General features: G+C 36.5%; 2 protein-coding genes across 8 annotated transcripts in view; both read right to left on the bottom strand.

Moving 5' to 3' along the window:
- The window catches only part of herc4 (HECT and RLD domain containing E3 ubiquitin protein ligase 4), a 33,719-nt gene extending 13,222 nt beyond the window's left edge, over nucleotides 1-20,497 (bottom strand). For 2 of the 4 annotated variants that reach the window (XM_081350627.1, XM_081350628.1), the window contains exons 1-15: nucleotides 20,320-20,491; nucleotides 18,178-18,444; nucleotides 15,892-16,051; nucleotides 15,701-15,777; nucleotides 13,124-13,345; nucleotides 12,953-13,044; nucleotides 11,348-11,478; nucleotides 10,703-10,863; nucleotides 7,298-7,398; nucleotides 6,821-6,945; nucleotides 5,368-5,427; nucleotides 5,170-5,281; nucleotides 4,020-4,209; nucleotides 2,358-2,530; nucleotides 1,106-1,225 (exon numbers count right to left, since the gene is read on the bottom strand). In XM_081350627.1, the coding sequence (XP_081206753.1) occupies nucleotides 1,106-1,225; nucleotides 2,358-2,530; nucleotides 4,020-4,209; nucleotides 5,170-5,281; nucleotides 5,368-5,427; nucleotides 6,821-6,945; nucleotides 7,298-7,398; nucleotides 10,703-10,863; nucleotides 11,348-11,478; nucleotides 12,953-13,044; nucleotides 13,124-13,345; nucleotides 15,701-15,777; nucleotides 15,892-16,051; nucleotides 18,178-18,403 (1,950 nt within the window). In that variant the 5' untranslated portion in view covers nucleotides 18,404-18,444; nucleotides 20,320-20,491. Of the gene's footprint in view, nucleotides 1-1,105; nucleotides 1,226-2,357; nucleotides 2,531-4,019; nucleotides 4,210-5,169; nucleotides 5,282-5,367; nucleotides 5,428-6,820; nucleotides 6,946-7,297; nucleotides 7,399-10,702; nucleotides 10,864-11,347; nucleotides 11,479-12,952; nucleotides 13,045-13,123; nucleotides 13,346-15,700; nucleotides 15,778-15,891; nucleotides 16,052-18,177; nucleotides 18,445-20,319 lie in introns of all 4 variants that reach the window. The other 2 variants (XM_081350630.1, XM_081350629.1) reach the window with 2 other exon arrangements.
- Nucleotides 20,498-21,305: 808 nt separating this feature from the next.
- Nucleotides 21,306-25,000, bottom strand: part of ccnj (cyclin J) — a 5,150-nt gene continuing 1,455 nt past the window's right edge. For 2 of the 4 annotated variants that reach the window (XM_081350557.1, XM_081350558.1), the window contains exons 3-6: nucleotides 24,835-25,000; nucleotides 23,819-24,118; nucleotides 23,314-23,473; nucleotides 21,470-22,576 (exon numbers count right to left, since the gene is read on the bottom strand). The exon at nucleotides 24,835-25,000 is cut by the window's right edge and continues 45 nt beyond it. In XM_081350557.1, the coding sequence (XP_081206683.1) occupies nucleotides 22,285-22,576; nucleotides 23,314-23,473; nucleotides 23,819-24,118; nucleotides 24,835-25,000 (918 nt within the window). In that variant the 3' untranslated portion in view covers nucleotides 21,470-22,284. Of the gene's footprint in view, nucleotides 22,577-23,313; nucleotides 23,474-23,818; nucleotides 24,119-24,834 lie in introns of all 4 variants that reach the window. The other 2 variants (XM_081350559.1, XM_081350560.1) reach the window with 2 other exon arrangements.

Genomic DNA, 25,000 nt, shown 5'->3' on the forward strand with positions numbered 1-25,000 from the left:
AGTGGTTAAAATTATTATTTTTTATTTTAAAACTGCATTTTCCAAAAAATGGGAATAATTGTTACATTAAACCATTTAAAATCATCCATGTTATCCCCATGAATGAAAGTTAGAAATCTGGGTCTTTTATAAAGTGAATTTTACATCAAATGCTGTTTTTTTGTAAAAAGGCTATTTAAATATTTATTTATTTATTTATTTATTTATTTATAGAAATTTAAAAAATATCATAAATTCTCCAAAAACTGCACAAATGTTGAGTAAAAACATTAACAAACAGAACAAAATTCCATTTGTAAAAAAAAAACCTACTATCTTGTTACAAAATTAAATGTTATTGTCTGGGGTCTCTAGAGACCCCAAAGGACTCGAGTGTAGACATAAAAAAAGACCATCAGAGGGTTAAAGTGAAAATCCAGCTTTTAATGTTGTTTTTGTGTCTAAATGGTGTTTTTAATGTGCTTTAAGACAAACCATGTGTAAGTTCATAAGTCGACAGCATTGCTGAGTATTTCCTCCTTAAAACTGCAGTGAACCAAAGACAGTCTCAAAAACACGCTTTGAAATCGCTGGTGTTTCTGACGTCACAAACTACCTTGTAACCAATCAGATCAACGTGTGATCGCCAACCAGTGGATCTCTGAGCTGAGTGAGTGAGTGGATACGGGGCTTATTTGCATATTCATAGAACCGCGCATACTAAATGAGGCAAGGGTGTCGAGTTACATTCAAGATATTTTAGGGCATGAATAATTTTTTCACAGGAAAAAACTTTTAAATATGTCATTTTGTGATCAAAGATGAGTTTTAAGGAATATAATTAAAGGAAAGTGTCATTTTTACACATCTAGAACCAAACAGAACAACCAAAATAAAAGACAAGTTTCAAACACAACCTAATTCTGTTCAGTGCTGCTAGTAGAACAAGAATTACACTTTTTGAGCAAAGCACTGCTCCGGGTGTGTGAGAGTGTGTGTATTCACTACTCCTAGTAATGTGTGTGCTAACTTGGGCATATGGGTTACCATACTTGGCCTTCACATGTAGCTTGAAAATTCAGGAGTGTAAAATGAAGCTGATTACCTTTGAACAATGCAAACTCACCAAAGAGAACATCTGCTGCTGAAACCAGGTGACATAATCATTCCTGATGTCAATGAGCTCATCCAGCTCGTGAATATAGAACTTATCATACTGGATGATCTGGCCAGCACGCTCATTAACCTGCAACACCATAATAAGAATGATATTAGCAAATTACAGTATGGTTCCAATTGCTAACTACTGTACATTTCACCAGCAAGAATGAGAAGAACTTCATGTTAACTAATGTAAAGTACAATATTATGAGTGGGTAGCAAGACGAGCATCAGAGATTTTAGAGGCATGCCATTTTAAATGATTTGGTACACACTAATTCTACTTTAGTATTTAAGACAGATGTTTCCCAAAATGGGGCACAGCCAGTGTCTGTTCACTAGGGTTGGGTACCAAACTCTGTACTTTTAATGGCACCGACCAAATCACGTAGTTACTAACGAGTACCGATTCACATTAAATCATCTGTGGCAAATTTCGGTACCTGAGAACGCAAGAACGCGAGAGTAAGACTATTTAAATAGGAATCCTGCATTTTCCGCATGTCTCTATGTGAATGAATGGCGCAGTGTGACGCTCGATGTGTTTTCGAGCCTCAGCAGACTCACTATATGAGAACATGAATGAATCTCCAGAGTCACTTCATCAGAATTTTACATTTCATTTAAGAAAAACTATTATTGTCATATCATAAACACACAGAGACTCAAAAATCTTCAGGGCAACCCGTCAAAATAAAAGTTTGGTTTAACTTGACAAATATATTACTGTTGCATTGTAGAATTTAGATATGACTCAATGTAATAATAATACTAACACTAATAATAATAAATTATTATCAAAATGTTATTTTTTCTTCTGTTTTAATTTTAACAGTATAAAGCTCAGTTAAGTAGCATGTTGTTTGACAAAAAAGTTTGTTTAATTTCATATGACAAAGATAAATTAAATTAATGTTTTATGTCTTCATTTGATTACCAGAAAATACACAACACAGAATTTGAGGAAAACAAAATATTTCATGGAAAGGAAGATTTTTGTAAAAAAAAAAAAAAAAAAAAAAAAAAAAAAAATTAAAATAGTTTTTATGAATATACAAACATCACAGACAATGGCAGACAGCGACTTGTATGACTTGTATGACACAGACTATAAATGACTTACAGTTTCTTTTCATTTATTAATGTAAAGTAGTAAAGTATACCGGAAAAATACCGGCACAGAATTTCATGAACTGTTCACCAACTGTGGAGCTCACCGAGTGGAGGATCTCCAGGAGTTTGAGTGAGGTGTGCAAGAAGCAGGTGAAGATCCTCTGTTCAGAAAGAGGGATACCCAGTTTCTGCAACCGCAGCAGATACACCACCACCTCCTTATAGAGCTCCACCAGCCTCTGGAAGACCGCCGGCTCAAACCTGGACCACCAGTTTCCTAATAAAACAAAAAAAACACATTAAAATAACAATGGCTGATTCTAGATGTAGGCTAAAATGTAAAAGGGAGATTCTTAGAAAAACTACCAAGAACTTGATCTTCAACACAGATTTAAACCCTGAATAAGACCGGAAGAATATAGTATTACAGTAAATTATTTTATTTTTTTGCATGCAACCACAATAAGTATCTGGGGGAGAAAATGTGCTTGGCTGCCATTAAAACAATGTCACAATGCAAAAAAAAAAAAAAAAAACCCTCAATGATCCTAAACAATAATTTTCCTTGTTCAAAAGTTATCATTTTTATTTATTTTTTTGGGGTGAATTATGACCCAGACATTTCGTCATGAGATTCACCAACAAACTAAATGATCAAACAAGAAAATAGTTGAAAAAAAAATTATCTCCTTGGTAAGAAATTCTTCTTATGCCCTAACTTAATTATTATATTTTTTTTTAAGAAGTTATTATTCACAAATTATTCTTTATAAAAAAAATATTGAGCATCAGGAAGGCAGGATGATTCCGGAATGGCACGGCCTCAGGCACGCTGTGAGACGAAGCACTTACACACAGTTGAATGTGTCAACATGATGTACTCAGAAATACCTACCAATGTGCAGAAGTTGACCATTGCCTATTGTACACTAATAGTGCACTACGCATATGGCAAAAGTGGCCACTGTGTAAATGCATGCAGTTGGAAAGAAGTTAAATTCCTTTTAACTTCAAAAAACAAAACTGGCTTAAAATGTAATGGTCCGACTGGTCTGGGAATTTTCCTAGGTTAGAGAATAAAGTCTTTTAAAGAAGTCAATTTGCGGATCCATTCATAAAAATTGTATCTCTTTATATTAAGCCTTTTTGTACACAGCCACCACATTATACAGAACATGTTTGATAAAATACTGTTCATTCAAATAAATCATCATTTAGCACTAATTTAATTTAACACAAGCTGTTCTCACTGAGATGATCCAGCCAAAGTCAAAAGAATTATTTTGTAAAACATTCAAATATAAACATTTTACGTCATATTATTTTTATATAAATTGAGCAGTAAAATATATTTGATACAAAAATATCGGCAACCCTTTACAATAAGGTTCGTTAGTTAACATTAATGTATAAACTAACATGTACATGTAACAATACATTTGTTACAGTATTTATTCATCTTTGTTTATGTTAGTTAATAAAAAATGTTTTTTCATGTTAGTTCACAAACTAATGTTAACAAATACAACATTTGATTTTAATAGTGAATGTTGAAATTAATACTAACTAAGATTAATAAATGCTGTAGAAGTATTGTTCGTTATTAGTTCATGTTAACTAATGTTAATTAATAAACCTTACTGTAAAGCGCTACCAAAATATTTGCTAACTGCTGATTTTGGACCAGCAAAATATTGTTCAGTGTTTTACAAGAGCCGTGACGAAGCCCAACACACAGATTTCCTCTTATAGAGGATGGGACGTACCGAGCACTTTGATGGGGGTGTCTTTGAGGCTCACGATGGCCTTGGCGAAGGGAATGGTGAGGGTGGTGTAGTTGCTGGGGCTGTTGAGGAGCGGACACTCGGGCAGCGTGAGGTACAGTCTCAGAGCCTCGATGTCTGGAGGAGAACTGCTCAATCTGGGGAGGAGATGCTTCTCCAAACTAGCGGCTATCTGGATTAGGATGACGCATGCATTGGTTACATCAGGAATGATAAGGACTTAAGGACTTAAAATTAATGCTTCTGAAAATTACATTACCAGTCAAAAGTTTTCAATAGGTAAGATTTAAATGTTTTTAAAAGAAGTCTCTTCTGCTCGCCAAGGCTGCATTTATTTGATTAAAACAAATTAATACAAACAAATAATAATAATAATATTGTGAAATATTATTACAATTTAAAGCAGCTGTTTTCTATGTGAATATATAGTAAAGTGTAATTTATTCCTGTGATCAAAGCTGAATTTTCAGCATCATTACTCCAGTCTTCAGTGTCACATGATCCTTCAGAAATCATAAAAATATGATCAAGAAATTTGATCAATGTTGAAAACATCAATTTAAATGTTTATTTCAGGATTATTTGATTTATAGAAAGTTCAAAAGAACAGCATTTATCTGAATTAGAAAGCTTCTGTAACATTAAACACTATCATTCAAAAGTTTGGGGTCAATAAGAATTTTTTATTAATTTTTTTGGTGAAATAAATAAAATAAATCAATACTTTATTCATCAAGGTTGCATTAAATTGATCAAAAGTTACAGTAAAGACATTTATAATGTTAGAAAAGATTCTATTTCAAATAAATGCTGTTCTTTTGAACTTTCTATTCATCAAAGAATCAACATTGACAATAGTAATGAATGTTTGAGCATCAAATCCTCATATTAGAATGATTTCTGAATGATCATGTGACACTGAAGACTGGAGTAATGATTAAATTACATTTTAAAATATATTAAAATAGAAAATATAACTATATTACTGTTTTTTGGTTGTATTTTTAATCAAATAAATGCAGCCTTGGTGAGCAGAAGAGACTTCTTTTAAAAACGTTAAAAATCCCAAACGTTTGACTGGTAGTGTACAATGGTTTCATTCATGCTGGAAACATAAAAACAAGTGACTCACAATCTGAGAGATTTGTGGGTAATCAGATTGGATGAGCCTGTGGAAGAGCAGCCGGGCCGTGTTAATGTCCACACCGGAGCACTTACTGCTAGTGCTGTAGTGATCCGGATTGCTGCAAAACACAACACTCATTAGAGAAACCATAACTGTATATATACACTGTACACAATGTGTTTTGAGTGTATAGCATCTAGTTACCTTCCAGACAGAAAACTTCCATTGAGACAACTCGCTGACGAGAACACAAGATCAATCTCGCTGCAAGAGACGCCAAAGACACATCATTAGTGTGATCCGTGATCCATACGGACCAGGCCTCACGGTTCGGCACGCATGTGATTCGCGAAGTTTAACCATCATAGAGTGAAAAGTTTATCATTTGGACGTGTTTTGTTTTGCCAATTTACACATTCAAACACATTTTAAATGCGGAAGAAGAGGTGAAAATCAGGATTTGCGCGTTATCTGTGACTAGGCGCGTTTCAGACAGCGCTCAAACACCGAATTGATTCCTCTTTCGCGTTTCCTTGCCGGACACATAAACACAAAATTATGTCTAAATCCCCGTCTCGGCAAGAATTCTCTCGGTTCTGTCATAAGTGAATAGTTGAGAAAGAAACCGGATGTTTGTTAGTTTATTCGGTGATTAGTCTTAAAGGGACAGCAGCCTAATATTCCTGCTGTCGTAAAACAACAAAATACAGCTTTAACAAAGATGAACCTATATTTAATTTATACAGTGAACAAAGTGTTATTTTACATTTAGGCCTGTAATTTCTGAAATTAATTTCTTTTAATTTCTGTAACTGAAAACTACTGTTAGACTTTGTAACTTGTAATTTGTGTATTTTATCCTATTTTTATTACTGACTGTTCACTTGTCTTTAATAATGTTTGAACTTTAACAGTTAGGCTAGTAGTTTCTGCTATATATATATATATATATTTACACACACACACACACACACACACACACTACCGTTCACAAGTTTGGGGTCAGTAAGAATTTTTTTTTTTGGAAAGAAGTTAAAGAAATTAATACTTTTATTCATCAAGGACACATTAAATTGATCAAAAGTGACAGTAAAGACATTTATAATGTTACAAAAGATTCTATTTCAAATAAATGTTGTTCTTTAAAACTTTCTATTCATCAAAGAATCCTGAGAAATAAAATGTATGATGGTTTCCACAGAAATCTGAACTGTTTTCAACACTGATAATAATCATAAATGTTTCTTGATCATCAAATCCTCATATTAGAGTGATTTCTGAAGGATCATGTGACACTGAAGACTGGAGTAATGATGCTGAACATTCAGCTTTGATCACAGGAATTAATTACACTTTACTATATATTCACATAGAGAACAGATGATTTACACTGGAATAATATTTCACAATTTTTACTGTATTTTTAATCAAATAAACACAGCTTTGGTGAGCAGAAGAGACTCTTTTAAAAACATTAAAAATCTTACTGACCCCAAACTTTTGAACGGTAGTGTATATATATATCATATACATCATTTTTTTTCGATCCTAAAAGCGATAAGATCCATGGCTCAAAATCCGTAAATGATCCGGACCGTGAGTTTTGTGATCCGTCGCACTAGTTCAGACAGCTTCATGAAGTTATGAAAAGCAGTACTTGGTGATTTCTGGAGACAGTCTCCCATGACCGTGATTGAGCCATTTCTGGATGACGTCAGCGCTGAGTGTGTAGATCTGTCCGTCAGGTCTGGTTATCCTCACATCCAGCGGAGGGCTGTCGTCCTTCAGGAATAAAGCTGAGTCATTTAAATGGGAACATCAGCAAATGGCCAATCGCTACAAAGGCAACTGTGCAAACTAAAACAAACTGCACATTTTTGACAGTTTTGGACGCTGACATATCATGTGTCCATGTAAAACAGGATTTGTGTGACACGAAATATCTTAACATCCAGATAAATACAGTATCATTAAATAAATACAAATTAGACAGCTATTCCGGTTTCATTCTGGTACCATAATAACGAGGAACATTTAATATGATGAAATCGCAGGTTTATTTATAGCACTTTTCACAATCCAATCAAATCTTAATGCATGTCTCGTCAGCGTGACCCTTGACCTCTGCTCATACCTGAGATAAAGCATAGGGAGCGAAGCTCTGGTCTCCTCCAGCGTAGATCCTCTTCACACAGTAACTCTGTTCCGCCTCTGAAATACACAGCCCTGTCAAATCTGAAACATCACCACATGGTTTTCTTGGGGTGCGTCTCAATCAACTCCGTGAATCAGTATATCGGTTCACAGTATACACACATTGGCTCACTGATGAGTGAACAAGTCATCGTCACGTACAATAGAGGTTATGCGTGTGACGTCACCGTCGGCCGGAGTGACTGCGGTCACACACACTGAGTGGCAGAAACACTGAGCGATAGCATTGGTTGAACGCAGCGAAAAACACACAAAACACATCTAAAACGGGAAAGAGCTTTGAGATTGACTGTATAAATAGATTTGACAAGAAATCTGAGGTGTGTTTTTACAGAAAGCATTGCTGCAATTCATTGAAACAACTGGATACAGGCAGAGAAAGGGGGATTTGCAGTTATTATTTTGTGTCAATATGCTGAATTTAGGAGTAAAATCATACACTATATTAGGGCTGTTTTCGACTAAGGATTTTCATAGTCGAATCTGATTCGTTAGATTTTGCCGTAGTCGACTGATAGTCGAACCTTTTTTTTTTTCTTTTTTTTTAGATAGCAGCTAGATTTTTTCCATTTCAAACAAAAGAGCTAAAAAACACATATATATCACACATATATCATAACATTTCATAAACATGAGGAGCAATATGAGAGAGAAATTTGGTGATGGTTGTTTAGGTACATTAAACCACGTAAAGCTTTTTCACGCCCATGAGAACCGCGTGGAGTCAACTCACAGCCGCTCCGCTGCCCTGCTGAAAATGTGAAGCTGAAACGCTTAATATCAGTTAACGTCCATAATAATTGGACTCTGGGTTCGATTTTTTTTACCATTTTAAGTGGTTATGAGGAGCAACATGAGAGGGGAATTTGGTAATCATTGTTTAGGTACATTAAACCACGTAAAGCTTTTTAACGCACATGAGAACCGTGTGGAGTCAACTCACAGCCGCTCCGCAGCCCTGCTGAAAATGTGAAGCAGATTTTTGAATACATTTTTATTTATTTACATTAGTAAGCTACAGGACATCTCTTTCAAAACATGACCAGCGCGAAAGCGAAAAAATTAAATAAAAATGGTACCCAGCCCTTCTGAAAATGCGAATGCGTCTCTGTCCCCTGCACATTTCAAACCAAACTGACGCCCATGTATTCGACTATGAGGTTCATAGTCGAATCAGACCTCTCCGAATCGAATCGTCGAATCCTCGACTATTAGAAGTCAGCCCTACACTATATATTGTATTGTTATATTGACAACTCATCAATTAAATATTTACCATCATATATTCTGCATAATTTGGACGTTTTTAAATAAACACTGACAAAAAATACAAGTTTAAGGGCTGGACGATATGTTGATATATATATATATTATATTATATTATATTATATATATATATATATATATATATATATATATATATATATATATATATATATATATATATATATATATATATATATATATATATATATATATATATATATATATATATAACATTGATATAAGTGATTACCCAGATTTAGACCTAAATTGTGTTTATAAAAGTGTTCACAGATAAATTTGCTTTATGTATTTCCCCGGCGTGGAAATTAGGCTCATATTAATGTCAGGAAACACGATTCCTGCTGCATGTCAATATCCACGGATCACTGGATCTTTGGTAAGTTGTAAGGAACACTATATCGAGGCCAACCTTTAGTTTAAACTGATAATCGTTTGTTTTACTCGCGGTTTTGCAGTTTCCTCTATTAAACCCAGTCACACAGCAGCTCTTCTGCCACTCAGTCCGGCTGAGGGAGTGTGTTCCTGCGGGAAAGTGACGTCAATGCAAACTCTCTATACTAAAATGCAACTTAACTGTGTTTCCCCTTTTCCACCAGGATGGTTCGTATTCTGGAGACAGAGCTGGTTCGCAGCCAGGAGAAGAAACGGTGCCTTAAAGCAGCTACGTGTTGCTTTCCTGACTATAACTCATCTAAAATAAAATAGTGACAGTCCCGTTGTGTTTTGCAGGGAGTGCTGGACTTCTGTTGTGCTGTTCACAGTACCAGGAGTGATTCTAGTGTACCGGAAGCTTGCATAAATCATAATGTCTATCCAATCTGGAGATATATAGAAAATTAAACCATTGATTCAGTCGCACTCTCGCACTGGGTCTCTCTCGCGTTCTCAGTTTTATATATTTAGACATAAAGAGCAAAGTTATTACACTGCTAAACGAGACTGCCATAGACAGCGACAGCATTTCTCTACCCCGGGCTCCATTCGAGACCAGCAACTTGAGTTAAACTGATCTGTCCAACCTGGTATCCCGTTTCTGCAGTACAAATGTGCAGAGGCTGGGAACCCGAACTGTGTCGGTGGAAAAGGGGAGATATTAACTTACATTTAGAGTACATTTACATTTATGTATTTGACATATGCATTACAACTTACATTGCATTCATGGGATACATATTTTTTTTATCTGCTTACACAACCCATAATCTTGGGAGTTGCTAGAGCCATGCTCCACTGTTTAGGAATTACTTGAAGCCGGCACAAAAACATGCATGTTCAATAGGCACCATATTTTTACTAAATCTAAATCTAAACATTTTCCTAAATAAGCCATTTAGACTAGGTATTTTATCTGTTAAACAGAGTTATTTGGTTTATTGACTTTAAAGGGGTGGTTGATTATGATTTGACTTTTCTAACTTTAGTTAGTGTGTAATGTTGCTGTTTGAGCATAAACAACATCTGCAAAGTTACGACACAAAGTTCAAAGCAAAGGGAGATATTTGCTTTTAAAGAAATCGCTTTTTAAGGACTACAACAAACGGCTGGCAGAGACTACAATGAGCTTCTTCACGGGTTAGTGACATCACAAACCCTAAAATTTACATAAACCCCACCCGCGGGAACACAACTTTTTGATTATCATGACAGAATATGCTAATCAATGACTAGAAGATAGTTAACTCCACATCAGCTACACAAATTCATCAACTAACTGCTAAACGGAGCTGCTAAAACACGAGCTCTTGAAGCTCCGCCCTCTATGCCGGGAGCAGCAGCTCATTTGCATTTAAAGGGACACACACAAAAACGGCGCGTTTTTTGCTCACCCTCACAAAGTTACCGTTTTAAAAAAAATATCTGAAAAAGGCATTATAGGACCCCTTTAACATAAATAAACTGCATGAGATGTGTTGTGTTATGCATGGTGGCATAATGACCAAAGTCAGTACCACTGTATGCATTCGAGAAATCCTGAGAAGGACAGCTGTCTGAGAAAGGAATTCTGTTGAAAGACTTCATGTAAACAAAGTCAACCCACCGATATCCATAGGCACGGGATCAGTATGGGCTCGCCAGCAGCCTTTCACAGGAGCGGGACTGATCCGGTTGTAGGTCGAGCGCGTCCCGAGCTGTCCGTTTCCCCCGAGACCAAACGACTCAATCTTTCCTGATGAAGGGACGAACGCCAAAGTGTGCTGCCTTACATGCAGGCGAAGACAAAAGCAATTCATGTTCTTCATAATTAAAAATATATCCCGAAACACTTTACAATAAGGTTCATTAGTTAATGTATTAACTAACATGAACTATCAATGAGCAATACATTTGTTACAGTATTTATTCATCTTTATTAATGTTAGTTAATAAAAATACAGCTGTTCCATTGATTGTTCATGTTAGTTCACAGTGCATTAACTAATGTTAACAAATACAACCTTTGCTTTTAATAAATGTATTAGTAAATGTTGAAATTAAAATTAACTAACATTAATAAATGCTGCAGAAGTATTGTTCATTATTAGTTCATGTTAACTAATGTTAATTAATTAACCTTATTGTAAAGTGTTACCATACATCCTTATAAAGAAGCTTATTGGTAGTCGGTCTCAAGCTTTCATATAGAAAACGTAGACAGACATTGAGCTCAAATGAAATGATTGTTTATGGATTGTTTAATACTTACCTACCACAAGCGATCTGCGCAACCACATTCCCCATCAGTTCAAACACCTTCCTGGGGTTCACCTCATGGTTTGTGGTGTTGTGTCCCAGCTGACCGTACCCACCAGCTCCAAATGTAAACACACCTCCCTCCTACAAAATAAAAATCAATAATTACAAATCATATAGCCTAAACCTATATATACAGTGATATAGCAAATATTGCCAGAAAATGTGACTCTTATCATCCAGCTTTTTACATAAAGTTGGATAAGCACGTCCAACTTATCTGCAAACATACTCAGGCAAAGCGATATATGTTATATAGCAAAAAAAAATTATTTTTTTTTGCTTGTATTGTTGCAAAATGTAAACTATATTATCGCCCAGTTCTAATCTGTTAAAAACAACTATAAGGCATTAAGATATTAAGGGAGCTTTAACACTTGAAAGTAAGTGACACACACACACACACAAACAGATGCACAACCAAAAGTGCTAGTGTGAATATATTATAAACATTAATCATAATTTTCTTTAAATCTGCATTGAAACAATGTGTAGTATGAAAAGTGCAATACAAATAAATTTAACTTGATTTAATCTAAACTATGGCAATTCCTTCTTCTGAATGTACAGCATTTAATAAGGGATGCACCGAAATTTCGGCAGACAAAAATTGCATTTTTGGTTCCCGAAGGGCGCGCATGTACACAGAGAGGTACGTTTCGTGAATTGATTCCTCTTTAAATCTCCGTGTGCGCTTGAACGGACACACACACAAAATTATGTCAAAACACTCATCTCTGCAAGTATTCTCGTAAACACAGTCGGTTATGTCTTAAGTGAACATAAAGAGTTGAGAAAGAAATCGGATGTGTATCATTATATTGGACCAGTGCATTCGGTCTTAAAGTGACAGAAGCCTATAAATACCTGCTGCTAAGTCATTATCCAACAAAAACACAGCTTTAACAAAGATTAATCTACATTTAATTTATACAGTGAACTATAGTGTTATTTACATTAACCCTAATTATTACATATCTGTACCTGAATACACTACAATTAGACCTTACTTTATTTGTAACTTTGTTATACTGTATTAATCCATGCTTGCAATTAGTGTATTTGATCTTAACCCCCCCCCATTTTTTTAATTCAGCATGATTAAAATGGTTGAATTTCATTTTAAAAAAATTCATTCAAAAAGTCTAATATTAATACAATTATACCTAAATAAGCTAACTTAAAATAAGAAATAAATCATTTTGGTTACACTTTATTTTAAGGTGTCTTTGTTACACTGTTATTATACATTTAAGTACCAAGTAATATTAATTAACTAGATGGTTAGGAGTAGGTTTGGTTTGGTTTAGGGTTAGTTGCATGTAATTATGCATAATTTATAGTTATTACTATAGTAACTGCACGTAACGTGTAACAACGACACAGTAAAATAAAGTGTTACCATAATAAAAAAATAAAGCAGCAGCATTTTCGGTCTCGGTTTCAGGCCAGATTTTTCATTTCAGTGCATCCCTACATTTAACATGTCATAATAAATGATAATGTTGCTTATTAAGCCCTTAAAATAAGCACCAAATCCTGTAAAATCAATCCACACCTTTGTTAGTGCTGCCGTGTGGTCCTCTCCACAGCATATGTAAACCACCCGTTGGGACCTGAGAGTCTTCAGCAAGGCAGGGAAATTGCGATCTGAGGAACACCACGTACTCCACTATAAAATCATTAAACCAGAGAAAGCTCAACTGGATGTCTGAGGTGTATGTTTTACCATCATTATCGCTGAGGCCCAGCTGGCCGAACTTGTTTCGCCCCCAGCCAAAAACGGCCCCGGAGAGCGTGAGCCCGAAGCTGTGAGCGCCTCCCGCAGATATCTGGGCAAACGGGACGCCCTGCAAAGACTGAATGACTTGTGGGGTGGAAACACCCGCTCCCTGCATCCCGAGACCCAGCTGTCCATATTTATTTTGGCCCCAGGAGAACATCTGACCTCCTTGAGCGAGAATTTGGGAATAATGATGCATAATTAGGGTAATTTTCAGGAGGGAGAATCAGGGGCCCATTTATAAGAGTAAAAATCTGTAAGAGTAAAAATATTCTTGGCTCAAAGCTGCGCTTAAAAGATATTTATCAAGCATCTCAGTCGTAATTTAAGTGAAGTGTAGGACTAAATCTTAAGTGTCAGTCTTATAGATGATTCACAACACTTTGCTGTGCCACAAACGGGATTTTGGTTGACGACATTGGCATGGACCAATCACTGAATAAATTTCCTCATTTAAGAATGTTCTAAGATAAATTCACATTGAATGGTGTACTTCTCGAACTGTCTTAAAAACTGGGAGAGTAAGACCAGAAAAACGCACTTTCGCCACATAAATTGCTGATTTCCGCGCCCAAAATATGCAGAGCTTGCATGATTTCATAATCCCCGCATTTTCGTTGCAAAAAAGTCACATATATCTTAGCAGAAAGATGAAAAATGTTACGTTTACTTCACACAAGAGCAGGCATTTCCCCTGTCGCCATGGGAACATTATGAAGTGACGTTATTACAGTTGTAAGTATATTAGTAGTATGTAAATTTACTTTACAGTAAGAGATTGCACTTATATATTTTAACAGAAGAAGTCTGTTTTGTATAGCTACCTCTGTAAAACAGGAAGCACACATTTTATTTTATTTTATTTCATTTACTCATTTTTACAGAAGTTGTAGCATATTCCTAGCCTGGGAAAAACCAGGCAACTTCCAGCAAATTTAGATTTGCTCTACAAGTAGTCTGGCAAAGAGCTCATTCAAGCCCATTTCTAATCCGTCGAAATCGTGGCACCAATCAGAAACGTTGAGGCGGGCTTTACACGATGGCGATCGCTCTGATTGGTTTTAGGTCTATCCAATTGCGCCCAGAGGCATTTGAGCGACGTCTGTTGGTGAAGCGCAGACACTTTTAAATGCATTATTATATTCAAATTGCAAACACATGAGGACAGTCTCCATGAAAGACCCACTGGCAGAACGTGCTACTACATTTTTCTCCGAAACGGTAGGAAATTAAATTAGATTTTATAGAGGATTTTAACTGTGACAAGATGATTGACAGGGCAGTTTACGTGACAGGATGCACGCGACAGATCCGTCTGATAAAGATGTCGAAGTAGTATGTCCCAAAGCTTGCCTAATTTTTTGCTACACATTCAAAAGTAAATACCTTTTCTTCACAAAAAGAGTACATACTTTTATGGCATAGTGTAACTTAGGCGAATTGGGACGCAGGATATGGCTTTACACGATGACGATCTCTGATTGGTTTTAGGTCTATCCAATTGCGCCCAGAGGCATTTGAGCGACGTCTGTTGGTGAAGCACACCAACTTTTAAATGCATTATTATATTCAAATTGCAAACACATGAGGACAGTCTCCATGAAAGACCCACTGGCAGAACGTGCTACTACATTTCTCTCCAAAACGGTAGGAAATTAAATTAGATTTTATAGAGGATTTTAACTGTGACAAGATGATTGACAGGGCAGTTTACATGACAGGATGCATGCGACAGATCCGTCCGATAAAGATGACGAAGTATTATGTCCCAAAGCTTGCCTAATTTTTTGCTACACATTCAAAAGTAAATACCTTTTCTTCACAAAAAGAGTACATACTTTTATGGCGTAGTGTAACTTAGGCGAATTGGGACGCAGCATATGGCTTTACACGATGACGATCTCTGATTGGTTTTAGGTCTATCCAATTGCGCCCAGAGGCATTTGAGTGACGTCCGTTGGTGACGCCCCTTTGGAAATGAGTTATTAATGAAGCTTTGCCAGACCATAACTCAGTTACTACTGAGAATGGTCTGGTTTTAACCAGGCTAGCATATTCCTTTTGTAAAGCTTGTTTGACTCATCAATGTTTTGTAAGTTTGAGCCATGTGTTTATTAAGGTCTGAAACAAAACACTACCTCTTTACATTAAGGTAGTAGCCTAGTGAGAACAGGGTGTTGGGGGAATCACAGTTTTTGCAAGTTCCCGCAATTTTTGCAAGTTCCCGCAATTTCATCGCATAAAATAGAAAAAAATTGCATATAAATTGGATAAAATTGCATTTTTTAAGAAAACGTGCTGCATAATCAAGGATTTTTGCCCGCAATAATCACAAAAAAAATCATTTTTCTGGAAGGACTGGTAAGAGGTATTCTTAGCTTTAAGAAATTTGAACTTGCTTTTATAATTAAGTTTGAAAAGTATTAGTAAATTTCATTAATTCTCAGCACTTAAGGCTAATTTGGCACTTTGAGAAGCTTGATAAATACGGGCCCAGGTTTATAACTATAGTAAGAATCATACCTCTGGCTAAAGCAAGGGAATGCCTAAATCCACAGGCCACCTGGGTAATGTGAACCTCTGACAAACTCTTGACAGTTCTAGGAAGAGAGAACGGAAACACCGTGTTATGCCATGTAGGTCAAGGACTATAATCATCACATTTGTCTATAGAAGTTTTTAATTTTATACTGTGAGAGGTGAAGGTGTTTTACCTGGGTACACGGAGACAATCTTCAATATTTGAAAGGCCGAGCTGTCCATCTGAACCCAAACCCCACGCAAACACTTGTCCTTTATCATTCAGAGCCAGAGTGTGAGATTCACCGCAAGACACGGCCACAATGTTCTGAGCATCCAGAGACACTACCTGTTCTAGAGAGAGGGTGTAAACATCAGAAGGTCTGAGTGAATTATACAGATGCACTACACGGAAAACTGGCCAATATATTGTGTATATAAAGTACCCTGGAAATCCAGAGTTCTCGCGAGTTACTCCGGTGTCGAGTAATGATGCTCATTAAATATGCCCCTGTATCCGAGCTGCACCAATCACATTGGGTTATCTGATATAGGCGGAGCTAAACAGAAGACGACAGCGCTGTGACGTCGAAGTCATTAGTAAACATTGCAAGATGGCTATGGATGAAAACCAGTTGTTTGAAACGGCTTTGGCCGCTACAATGAACGAGTTAGACTCGGCTTTTTCTCTAAAAGAGGAACAGAAGACGGCGCTCGAATCCTTCCTTTGCAAGAAGGGCGTTTTTGCTGTTTTGCCGACCGGATACGGTAAGAGTCTAATCTACCAGTTAGCTCTGCTGGTAGCTAAGAGTATGGGGCTTGTTGTGATTGGTCGCAGTGTTATCCAATTGCGTGCAGTGAGATTTTCAAATGCATGCTTGGTGCCGCCCCTCGAGCCGGCCAAATTTCATTAGTCGATGCCAGACCATTAATCTTTCAGATTTAGCTCTGGATTTCCAGGCTATATATAAAGCAAAATTCATATTTGAACTGCATAATCTGTATAATACAACATTCTTAATGTTCCTTAAAGTCCCCCTGTTGTTGTTTATGTGTCTATGTGGTGTTTTTAATATGCTTTAAGACAAACCATGTGTAAATTCATAAGTCGACACCATTGCTGAGTATTTTCTGCTTAAAACTGCAGTGAACCAAAGACAGTCTCAAAAACACGCTTTGAAATCGCTGGTGTTTCTGACGTCACAAACTACCTTGTAACCAATCAGATCAACGTGTGATCGTCAACCAGTGGATCTCTGAGCTGAGTGAGTGAGTGGAGGCGGGGCTCATTTGCATATTCATAGAACCACACATACTAAATGAGGCAAGGGTGTCGAGTTACATTCAAGTTATTTTAAGGCTATTTTGAGGATATGTCATTTTGTTTGGTCATCAAAAGAAGAGTTTTAAGGGATACAATTATTGACTAATTTTATTTTAGTGTATTAGCTGTTTTTTTACTGTATTATAATATGCTTTTATCCTCTGGCATGTGAAACAGTGATGCTAATAAAGGGACCATCAGTTTCAGTGCAACATATTTCTTGATGTTAGAGGTCACTGACTTAGAGGTCATGTGACTCCTAAGGAAATGACAGTTGCCGATGTCACACTGACCGACTAATCTGCATTTCTGTGGAATGGTATTATGTTACTAAATCCATCAGATTGATTTCAGCAGATGTTATGAAAGTACAGGCTGTTTCCTTGATATAACCTAATATAACCCAGGCTTCCCGAACAGGAACGCAGAGTTTGTGAGAATGTGATGTACTACGTTCAAAATGTTTGGGTTCAGAAAGATTTTTTTTTTTTTTTTAAAGAAGTAAATAATTTTATTCTGGAAGGATTCATTAAATGGATGAAAAGTGCCAGTAAAGATATTTATAATGATGATAATAATCAGAAATGTTTCCTGAGCATCAAATCCGCATATTAGAGTGATTTCTGAAGGATCATGTGACACTGAAGACTGGAGTAATGATGCTGAACATTCAGCTTTGATCACAGGAATAAATTACACTTTACTAGATATTCACATAGAAAACAGAGGATTTAAATTTTAATATTTCACATTATTATTGTTTTTACTGTATTTTTGTTCACAGAAATGCAGCATTGGTGAGCAGAAGAGACATCTTCCACAAACATTATAAAATCTTACAGATCCCAAACTTTTGAATGGTCGTTTAATAAAATGGGACAAGTTAAAACAATCAAACACTGATCTAATATATTCAAAACCTACTTAAAACTTACAAAAAAATAAAGGGTGAGGCTTGATCCAGCAAGAAATGTTAGGATCAATAAAAGTGGGTGTTTCATGCTAGAATGAAGGAACCACCTAATTATTACATTATTTTTCTTTTTGGAAAATAATAGGGACAGTGATTCACAGTGAATCATTTAGATTAAAGATCAAAAAGTCCAATTAAAAGGCATTACATTATAATGCTAGCAGACTGTCTTTGTGGCCCAACCTGGTTTCTTGCGTCCTTTGTCGTGTCCCAGCTGACCCAGGTCATTACACCCGCATGTGTAAACCGTCCCGTCCTCCAGCAGAAACACACTGTGACGTCTGCCACATCCCACATCTCTCACACGCTTGCCCTCGAAGAACTCGCACTTCCTCGGCTCCAGCACAATCTCCTCATCAATCCCACCCAAACCGAGCTGCCCGTACGAGGCATTTCCCCAGCATAACATGACGACGGGCCGTGTGCCCGCTCTCTTCCGCAGGCGGAGACCTGTAGGTTTGATAAGTTCACACACACACACACACACACACACACACACACACACACACACACACACACACACACACACACACACACACACACACACACACACACACACACACACACACACACACACACACACACACACACACACACACACACACACACACACACACACACACACACACACACACACACACACACACACACACACACCTGTCAGGTGAAACCAAAACTAAACTCTAAACTAATCTGTAACAAGAGGCACACAAAGTTATTTTTTAATGATACATACAGGGTGGCAGAAAATAAAATAATAATGGACAAAAGTGAGGTAATGATGAAAATAAAAATAGAAATAATCAGTTACATGAAAGCAATGAACTAAAATGTACAAAATTACATTATATTTTAACTTTAACAAATACTCTAAAACACTTTTTATATAAGTAACTTACTATACTTATAGTATCTATAATTACCTGTTTGATTTACAAATTACTAGGTCACAAAACTAACTAGCTGTCGCAGTTTAAATGAAAGCATGCATATATTTTTACTTTACTACAAGCATATACTCTAAACCACATTTTCTAAGCAACTCACTATACTTTGGTTAGTAAATTTAGGTATAGGGTGTAAATGGGTGTATTTTTGTATTATTTAAAATGGTATGCCTGATTTTTCTTGTTTGATTGAGATTTTGTTTTGGTAAGTACTGGAGGTAGGACCTAATAATTCTACCTATCCCTTTTCCAACAGGTTGTGTATTATGTTTAAATTGTTTATTTTGCTATACATTTTCTTTTTTACTTGTTTGAATATTTTATTTATGCGTTTCCTTCTTTTAATAGTTCGAAATAAAGATTTTCATATCATATCGTAGTTTTAGTAGGCTATCTATAATTACCTGTATGCAATCATTAGGTTAACAAACTAACTAGTAGCCTACTAGTATAGCAGTCGCAGTTTAAACAGATGGAAATGAAAGCATAAAGGCACTTCATTAAACAACGTTCTTTTTTAATTATACATATATACAGGGTGGCAGAAAATAAAATAAAAATAATAATGGACAAAAGGGAGGTAATGATGAAAATAAAAATAGAAAAAAATGCAAATAATCATTTACATGAAAGCAATATACTAAAATATCTAAACTTATATTTTTACTTTAACAAATACTATAACCATATACTCTAAACCACATTTTCTATAAGTAATTGACTATACGTATAGTATCTATAATTACCTGTTTGCTTTGCAATCACTAGGTTAACAAACTAACTAGTAGCCTACTAGTATATCTGTCGCAGTTTAAACAGATGGAAATGAAAGCGTGCAGATTAGACCCGCCCTGCAGAGAATATTCGACAGAAATCTCTCTAGAAAGTTCACTTAGGAGGTGTGTGTACATAAACAAATCTTGCATAACACAGCTTACGGTTGAAGTCTATAATTGGATGCATTAAAATGGGCACTAGCACTTTAAGAACGTAAAGACACATTGTAACTTGTCTAGACTAAATGACAACAAATGTAACACTGTATCGAATTTCGAACTGCAGACCACGTGATTGACGTGAGATTTAAATGCCCTGACCACTGAACATAGAGAGAATTACCGTTAAAACGGTTGGTGATTAAACGCAGTTTTGAGAGAATGTCAGTTAATTCATACAGCAAACAAAGTGTGTGCGTGTTTTAATGACAGGCTTTCACAATAAAATAATATAAAATACACCTCACTTTAATAAGACCATAAACACATCATCAATCCCAGGTATGAACACCGCTACATAAGAAGAATATATGTCTGAACACACTCCCATACGGCGTTTTGACAGCATGTGTGTGTTAGTCAGTGCTGAATCCTCCCCTTACCTGTTGATATGTAATATAATGCTCCTCTGGACGTCTCCAGCGCAGGTTCAGGGTTTATGTTTATGTGAGCGTTAATGCGGATATATTCTGTAATGTCATGACAGCCGGACACGCGCTTAAAATACACACACACAGGAATGAACGCGAAGCTCCTGTAATATTCTAGAGAATTTCCGACACACCGGATGTGACGACAGATGAGGAGTTCCTGCGGTGCGGTTAGAAAACACACACACACACACACACACACACACACACACACACACACACACACACACACACACACACACTACTAATAATGATAATAATAATACTAATAATGATAATAATAATATTAATATTAATAATAACGCGATAAAAAAATTCTGTTGGGTCTGTTGAAGATTTCCCGTGACATTATGCTTTCTTGTTTTGATATGTTCTGGTTCTAAAGGTTGTCGTCAAGTAAAAACCAACAACAATGTTATAAAAATCAATATATATATATAAAAAAATCAATATGAATAAATATATGAGTTTTATAAAATCTAAGGACAAGGCTTTGTCTAGTCACAGCCAAAGCTAAGCTAATTCTTCAAAATAAAGGTCGACAATTTCAATTATTATTTGGAAAATATTGCGTTACATAATTTTTTGTTTTGTTTCGTTCTGTACTGTTAGATGTATTATTTTTTATTTGTCTAGTTTCAAGATATTTTTTTAATTATTTTAATCAATTTTTAAATTATTTGTTCATTCATTTTAATCAATTTTATATATATTTTTATTCTCATTTTTTAGTTATCAATTTATTTTAATCTGTTTTTATATATTTATTTTAATCTTTTTTTAAATGAATTAGTTTATTTATTTATTCTCCCTGACATGGATGTATGGTATATAGTATGTGCCTACAACAAAGATCAATACAAGAATGATAGTTTTCCCTCTTAAATGTTTCATTTAAGTCTCCTGTCATGATTTCACACACGGCTCAGTTTGTTTTTCTGCTGCGATTCATCATGTTAATGGGTTTAAACCATGCATTTGGACATTACAAGCGTTATAATCCAGATTAAAAGTCCAATATTCACTCTACATAACCATGACATTTGGAAATGCTTGATTAAACTTGATTATCCGGTCAAGCCAACACGTTTACATCACGATTATGAAACAAATAATTTTTTATCAACATTTACTTACAAAAACACCCTTGCATATCGTGATCATCAGAACAAATGAATCAGTTTGACTTTTCAACATCAATTAAACCAAAGTTGCAGTGTGTCATTCTCAAAACAAAAAGCGGTTGAGGTAGAACTATTCAGAAAGACAAATAGTTGCATATGTGAATGTTTGTGTGAATCAGAGAAGGGTGAATTTAATAATAAACACGTTCAAATCGATACAAACCTCAGTGTGAATGCACACCACCAAAACAAGCTACAACAGAAATGTTGCATTTTTATTTAAAAAAAAAAAAAGAAAAGAAAAAGAAAAACACTATACCAAAGTGCATTTGTAAGGTCGCAAGACAATAATGGTCTACATTCAATGAGGTAGAGCAAAATAACACTTGCTTGTGTTGGTAAAAACAGTATTTTCTTGAACTTAAGTTACTTCAAACTACCATGATGTCTTCATTTAGAAAGATGCCTGTAAATAATAATGCTTTGAAGTAAACTTAACTCAAGATAGTGTTCAGTGGGAAGTGCATGACAGCTTTATAATAATATTGCACATTTGGGATGACTCCACACCTCATGAACATTATTGGTTTAAATCTTCACTCTAATCACTTAAATTAAAAAGGATTCAGAATGTTGCATTTGCATGCAGTGAAGTTGTGTATGCATGCATTCATGTAAATGCATATGCGTATTTCAGAGCGGTAGTGGTGTTTGCAATCCCACATTTGCACATAATAAATACAAACTCGCCCCTGTGCGGTGGAGCGGTCCGACCGATCCCGTCCCGTCTCCATCACCTGTCGAAGCAGGGGTAAAGCGCGCTGGGCTGGTAAGCTCTTCCAGGCACGTTCACCTTGGCGTCCATGTTCTGTGTGTGTCCGAGGCCTCGTATCGGCGCTGTGGACGTCAGGTATGTTGCGGGACCTTGCGCTGAGACGACCACCGGCTGGCAGTTCTGCATGTACTGTGTGTTCGGACGCTGCATGTACTGGTGCAAAGACCCGCTCTGACCCGGGACGGGATACACCGTCTGCTGATGCTGGCATTTCTGCTTGTTTGCTTCCTTTACATCACTGTCGTGAGCACTGAGAGAGAGAGAGAGGGAGAGAGTGTGTGTGTGTGAGTGATATAGAGATATAGACAGAGAGATTAACACGACTTTATTAGAACATTAACTTTTCCCTGACACCAGATTTCTTATCTGATCATATAATCCAAAAATTCACCTATAATAATACAATTAATAAAATTTTAAAACCAACATGTCATCCAAAACCTAACACACAGACCATATTTTGGAGAACCTTTGAATATCATTAATCAATTTAAAATATGTGTATTCAATTTTAATTCTGGCAGTCACCGTGCCTTTAAAAGCATTTTGGCCATACCCAACAAAAAAATTAAATATGCTCTCTCATGAAATGTATATTTGGGACCACTTATAAAATACTGATTGGAAATAGCCCAGGAAAAATGTTTCTTGAGCATCAAATCATCATATTAGAGTGATTTCTGAAGGATCATGTGACACTGAAGACTGGAGTAATGAATGATGCTGAAAACTCAGCTTTGATCACAGGAATAAATCACTCTTTACTACAGTAGTCAACATTTGAAGTGGATCAAAACCTTTCATCAAAGTTATATCGTTCTTGTCTTAGGATAACTTTGATTAACTTTTTTGATCCACTTCAAGGGTTGACTACTGTATATATTCACATAGAAACCAGATATTTTAAATTGTAATATTTCCTGTATGTTTAATCAAATAAATGCAGCCTTGGTGAGCAGAAGAGACTCTTCAAAAGCTCAAACTCACATTAACAGTCTCTCGACGGCGGGCAGCATCTGGTCCCAGGTGTACGCCGACAGACGCTGGAGACGCGGAGGCCATGAGGGAGACAGACGCAGGATTACCCGTGAGGACGACACACACGCCGCTGCGACCAGGGACGGCACGAACCGCAGAAATGCATGATCTTCACACAGAAAACACAAACATTCTGATCCTGCAGATCATGTACTTCATATACAGGGGAAAATGCAATGCATGTGAGTTTACATATGACGCAAACTCCATGCACCACTGCAACATTTTTCTCAATGTCATAATCATTTGTCATTGTTTCTGCTTTAATTATTACATTATTTGAACTGATTTGTACATGTACATTTCTGAAATGCATAACTTAGACAGTTTCCTCTGATAACAGATCACTCTATTGTAATATGGGCATTTTCTGTAAAGCTGCTTTGAAACGTTGTGCATTGTGAAAAGCGCTATACAAATAAATGTGAATTGAGTTTAGGACTGGACGCCGCACCTTGCAGAGACACCTCTAGGAAGTAGTCGGCATATTTGGACATGTAAAGCATGGTTTTCTCCATGCAAGCCATCGGCCAGCCGTCGTGCAGGTCCGTCTCGCTCACAGCGACCGGCAGGTAATACTCGATGAAGTGGGCGGCCGTGGGAAGGTACAGGTTCCACTGAAACGTCTCGAGGAGCAGCAGCTCCATGTGCAGGAGACCCTGTTTGGTCAGAACCAGGTTCATAGAGCTCATGCAGCCCAGACTGTTCAGCGTCTCCAGCTTCGGGACACGGTCTTCCCTCTCCTCAAACTTACCTGGATAATAAACACTTTGAAATGAAATGTTTGCACACCATTTTACTTTTGTCATCAGGGGTCTCATTTATAAAACTGTGCATAGGATCCTTACTAAAAGTGTACGTGCACCCAAAAGCCAAAAAATATTCAGGCTTATAAAAGAACCTGCACAAAATTCCCTTTATAAATCCCAGTCGGCGGAAGATTGTGCGCACATGCGTCTCCCCCACCCCGAAATACCCATATCTGGAGCTTACAACGCCTCGTTTTTACTATGCATATCCTCATCTGCATATCATTTGGATTTGCATATTCATCCACATGATCCCATGTTTAACGGTACAAGACATTAGGAAAATATGAGACACGGATGTGCCGTCACATTACATTGTTAAAAATCATTTATTCTTGCCTTATTTTTGAATAAATAAATAAAATAGTATAAAATACAGAGATATTTTTTGGAGCATGAGTTCTGCTATTATTAAGCGCTAAGCAATCACAACTTATGCATGGGAAGTGGTTTTGTGCGACGCAACGGTTATAAATGAAGCCCCTGATGTACTGCAGTATCTTCAACTAGATGTTTACATTTTCAGAAGTAAATGTGAGTGATGTTTGCATGTTGCACATGGTTATGGCACATTCCCAATGCGGTGTGCTTTGTGCATCATACACAATAAGAGCTGGAATTGTGTTAATTTCAGTAATGATCAATAGGAGTAAACTCTTACTGGCCAGAAGCAAGCAGGACAGAGCGACCATGTGAAGCTGCTGTACTGAGATGTCATAGCGGTCCATGAACAGGTCCAGCAGATAAACAGCCAAGTGTCTGGCCGCTGGGCACAGCTTGAACCGATTGCTGACTATAGCGATGAGGTCTGCAAAATATCGTCTAAG

The sequence above is a fragment of the Scardinius erythrophthalmus genome (assembly GCF_964197995.2).
Source record: "Scardinius erythrophthalmus genome assembly, chromosome: 21".
NCBI classification, from domain to species: Eukaryota; Metazoa; Chordata; class Actinopteri; order Cypriniformes; family Leuciscidae; genus Scardinius; species Scardinius erythrophthalmus.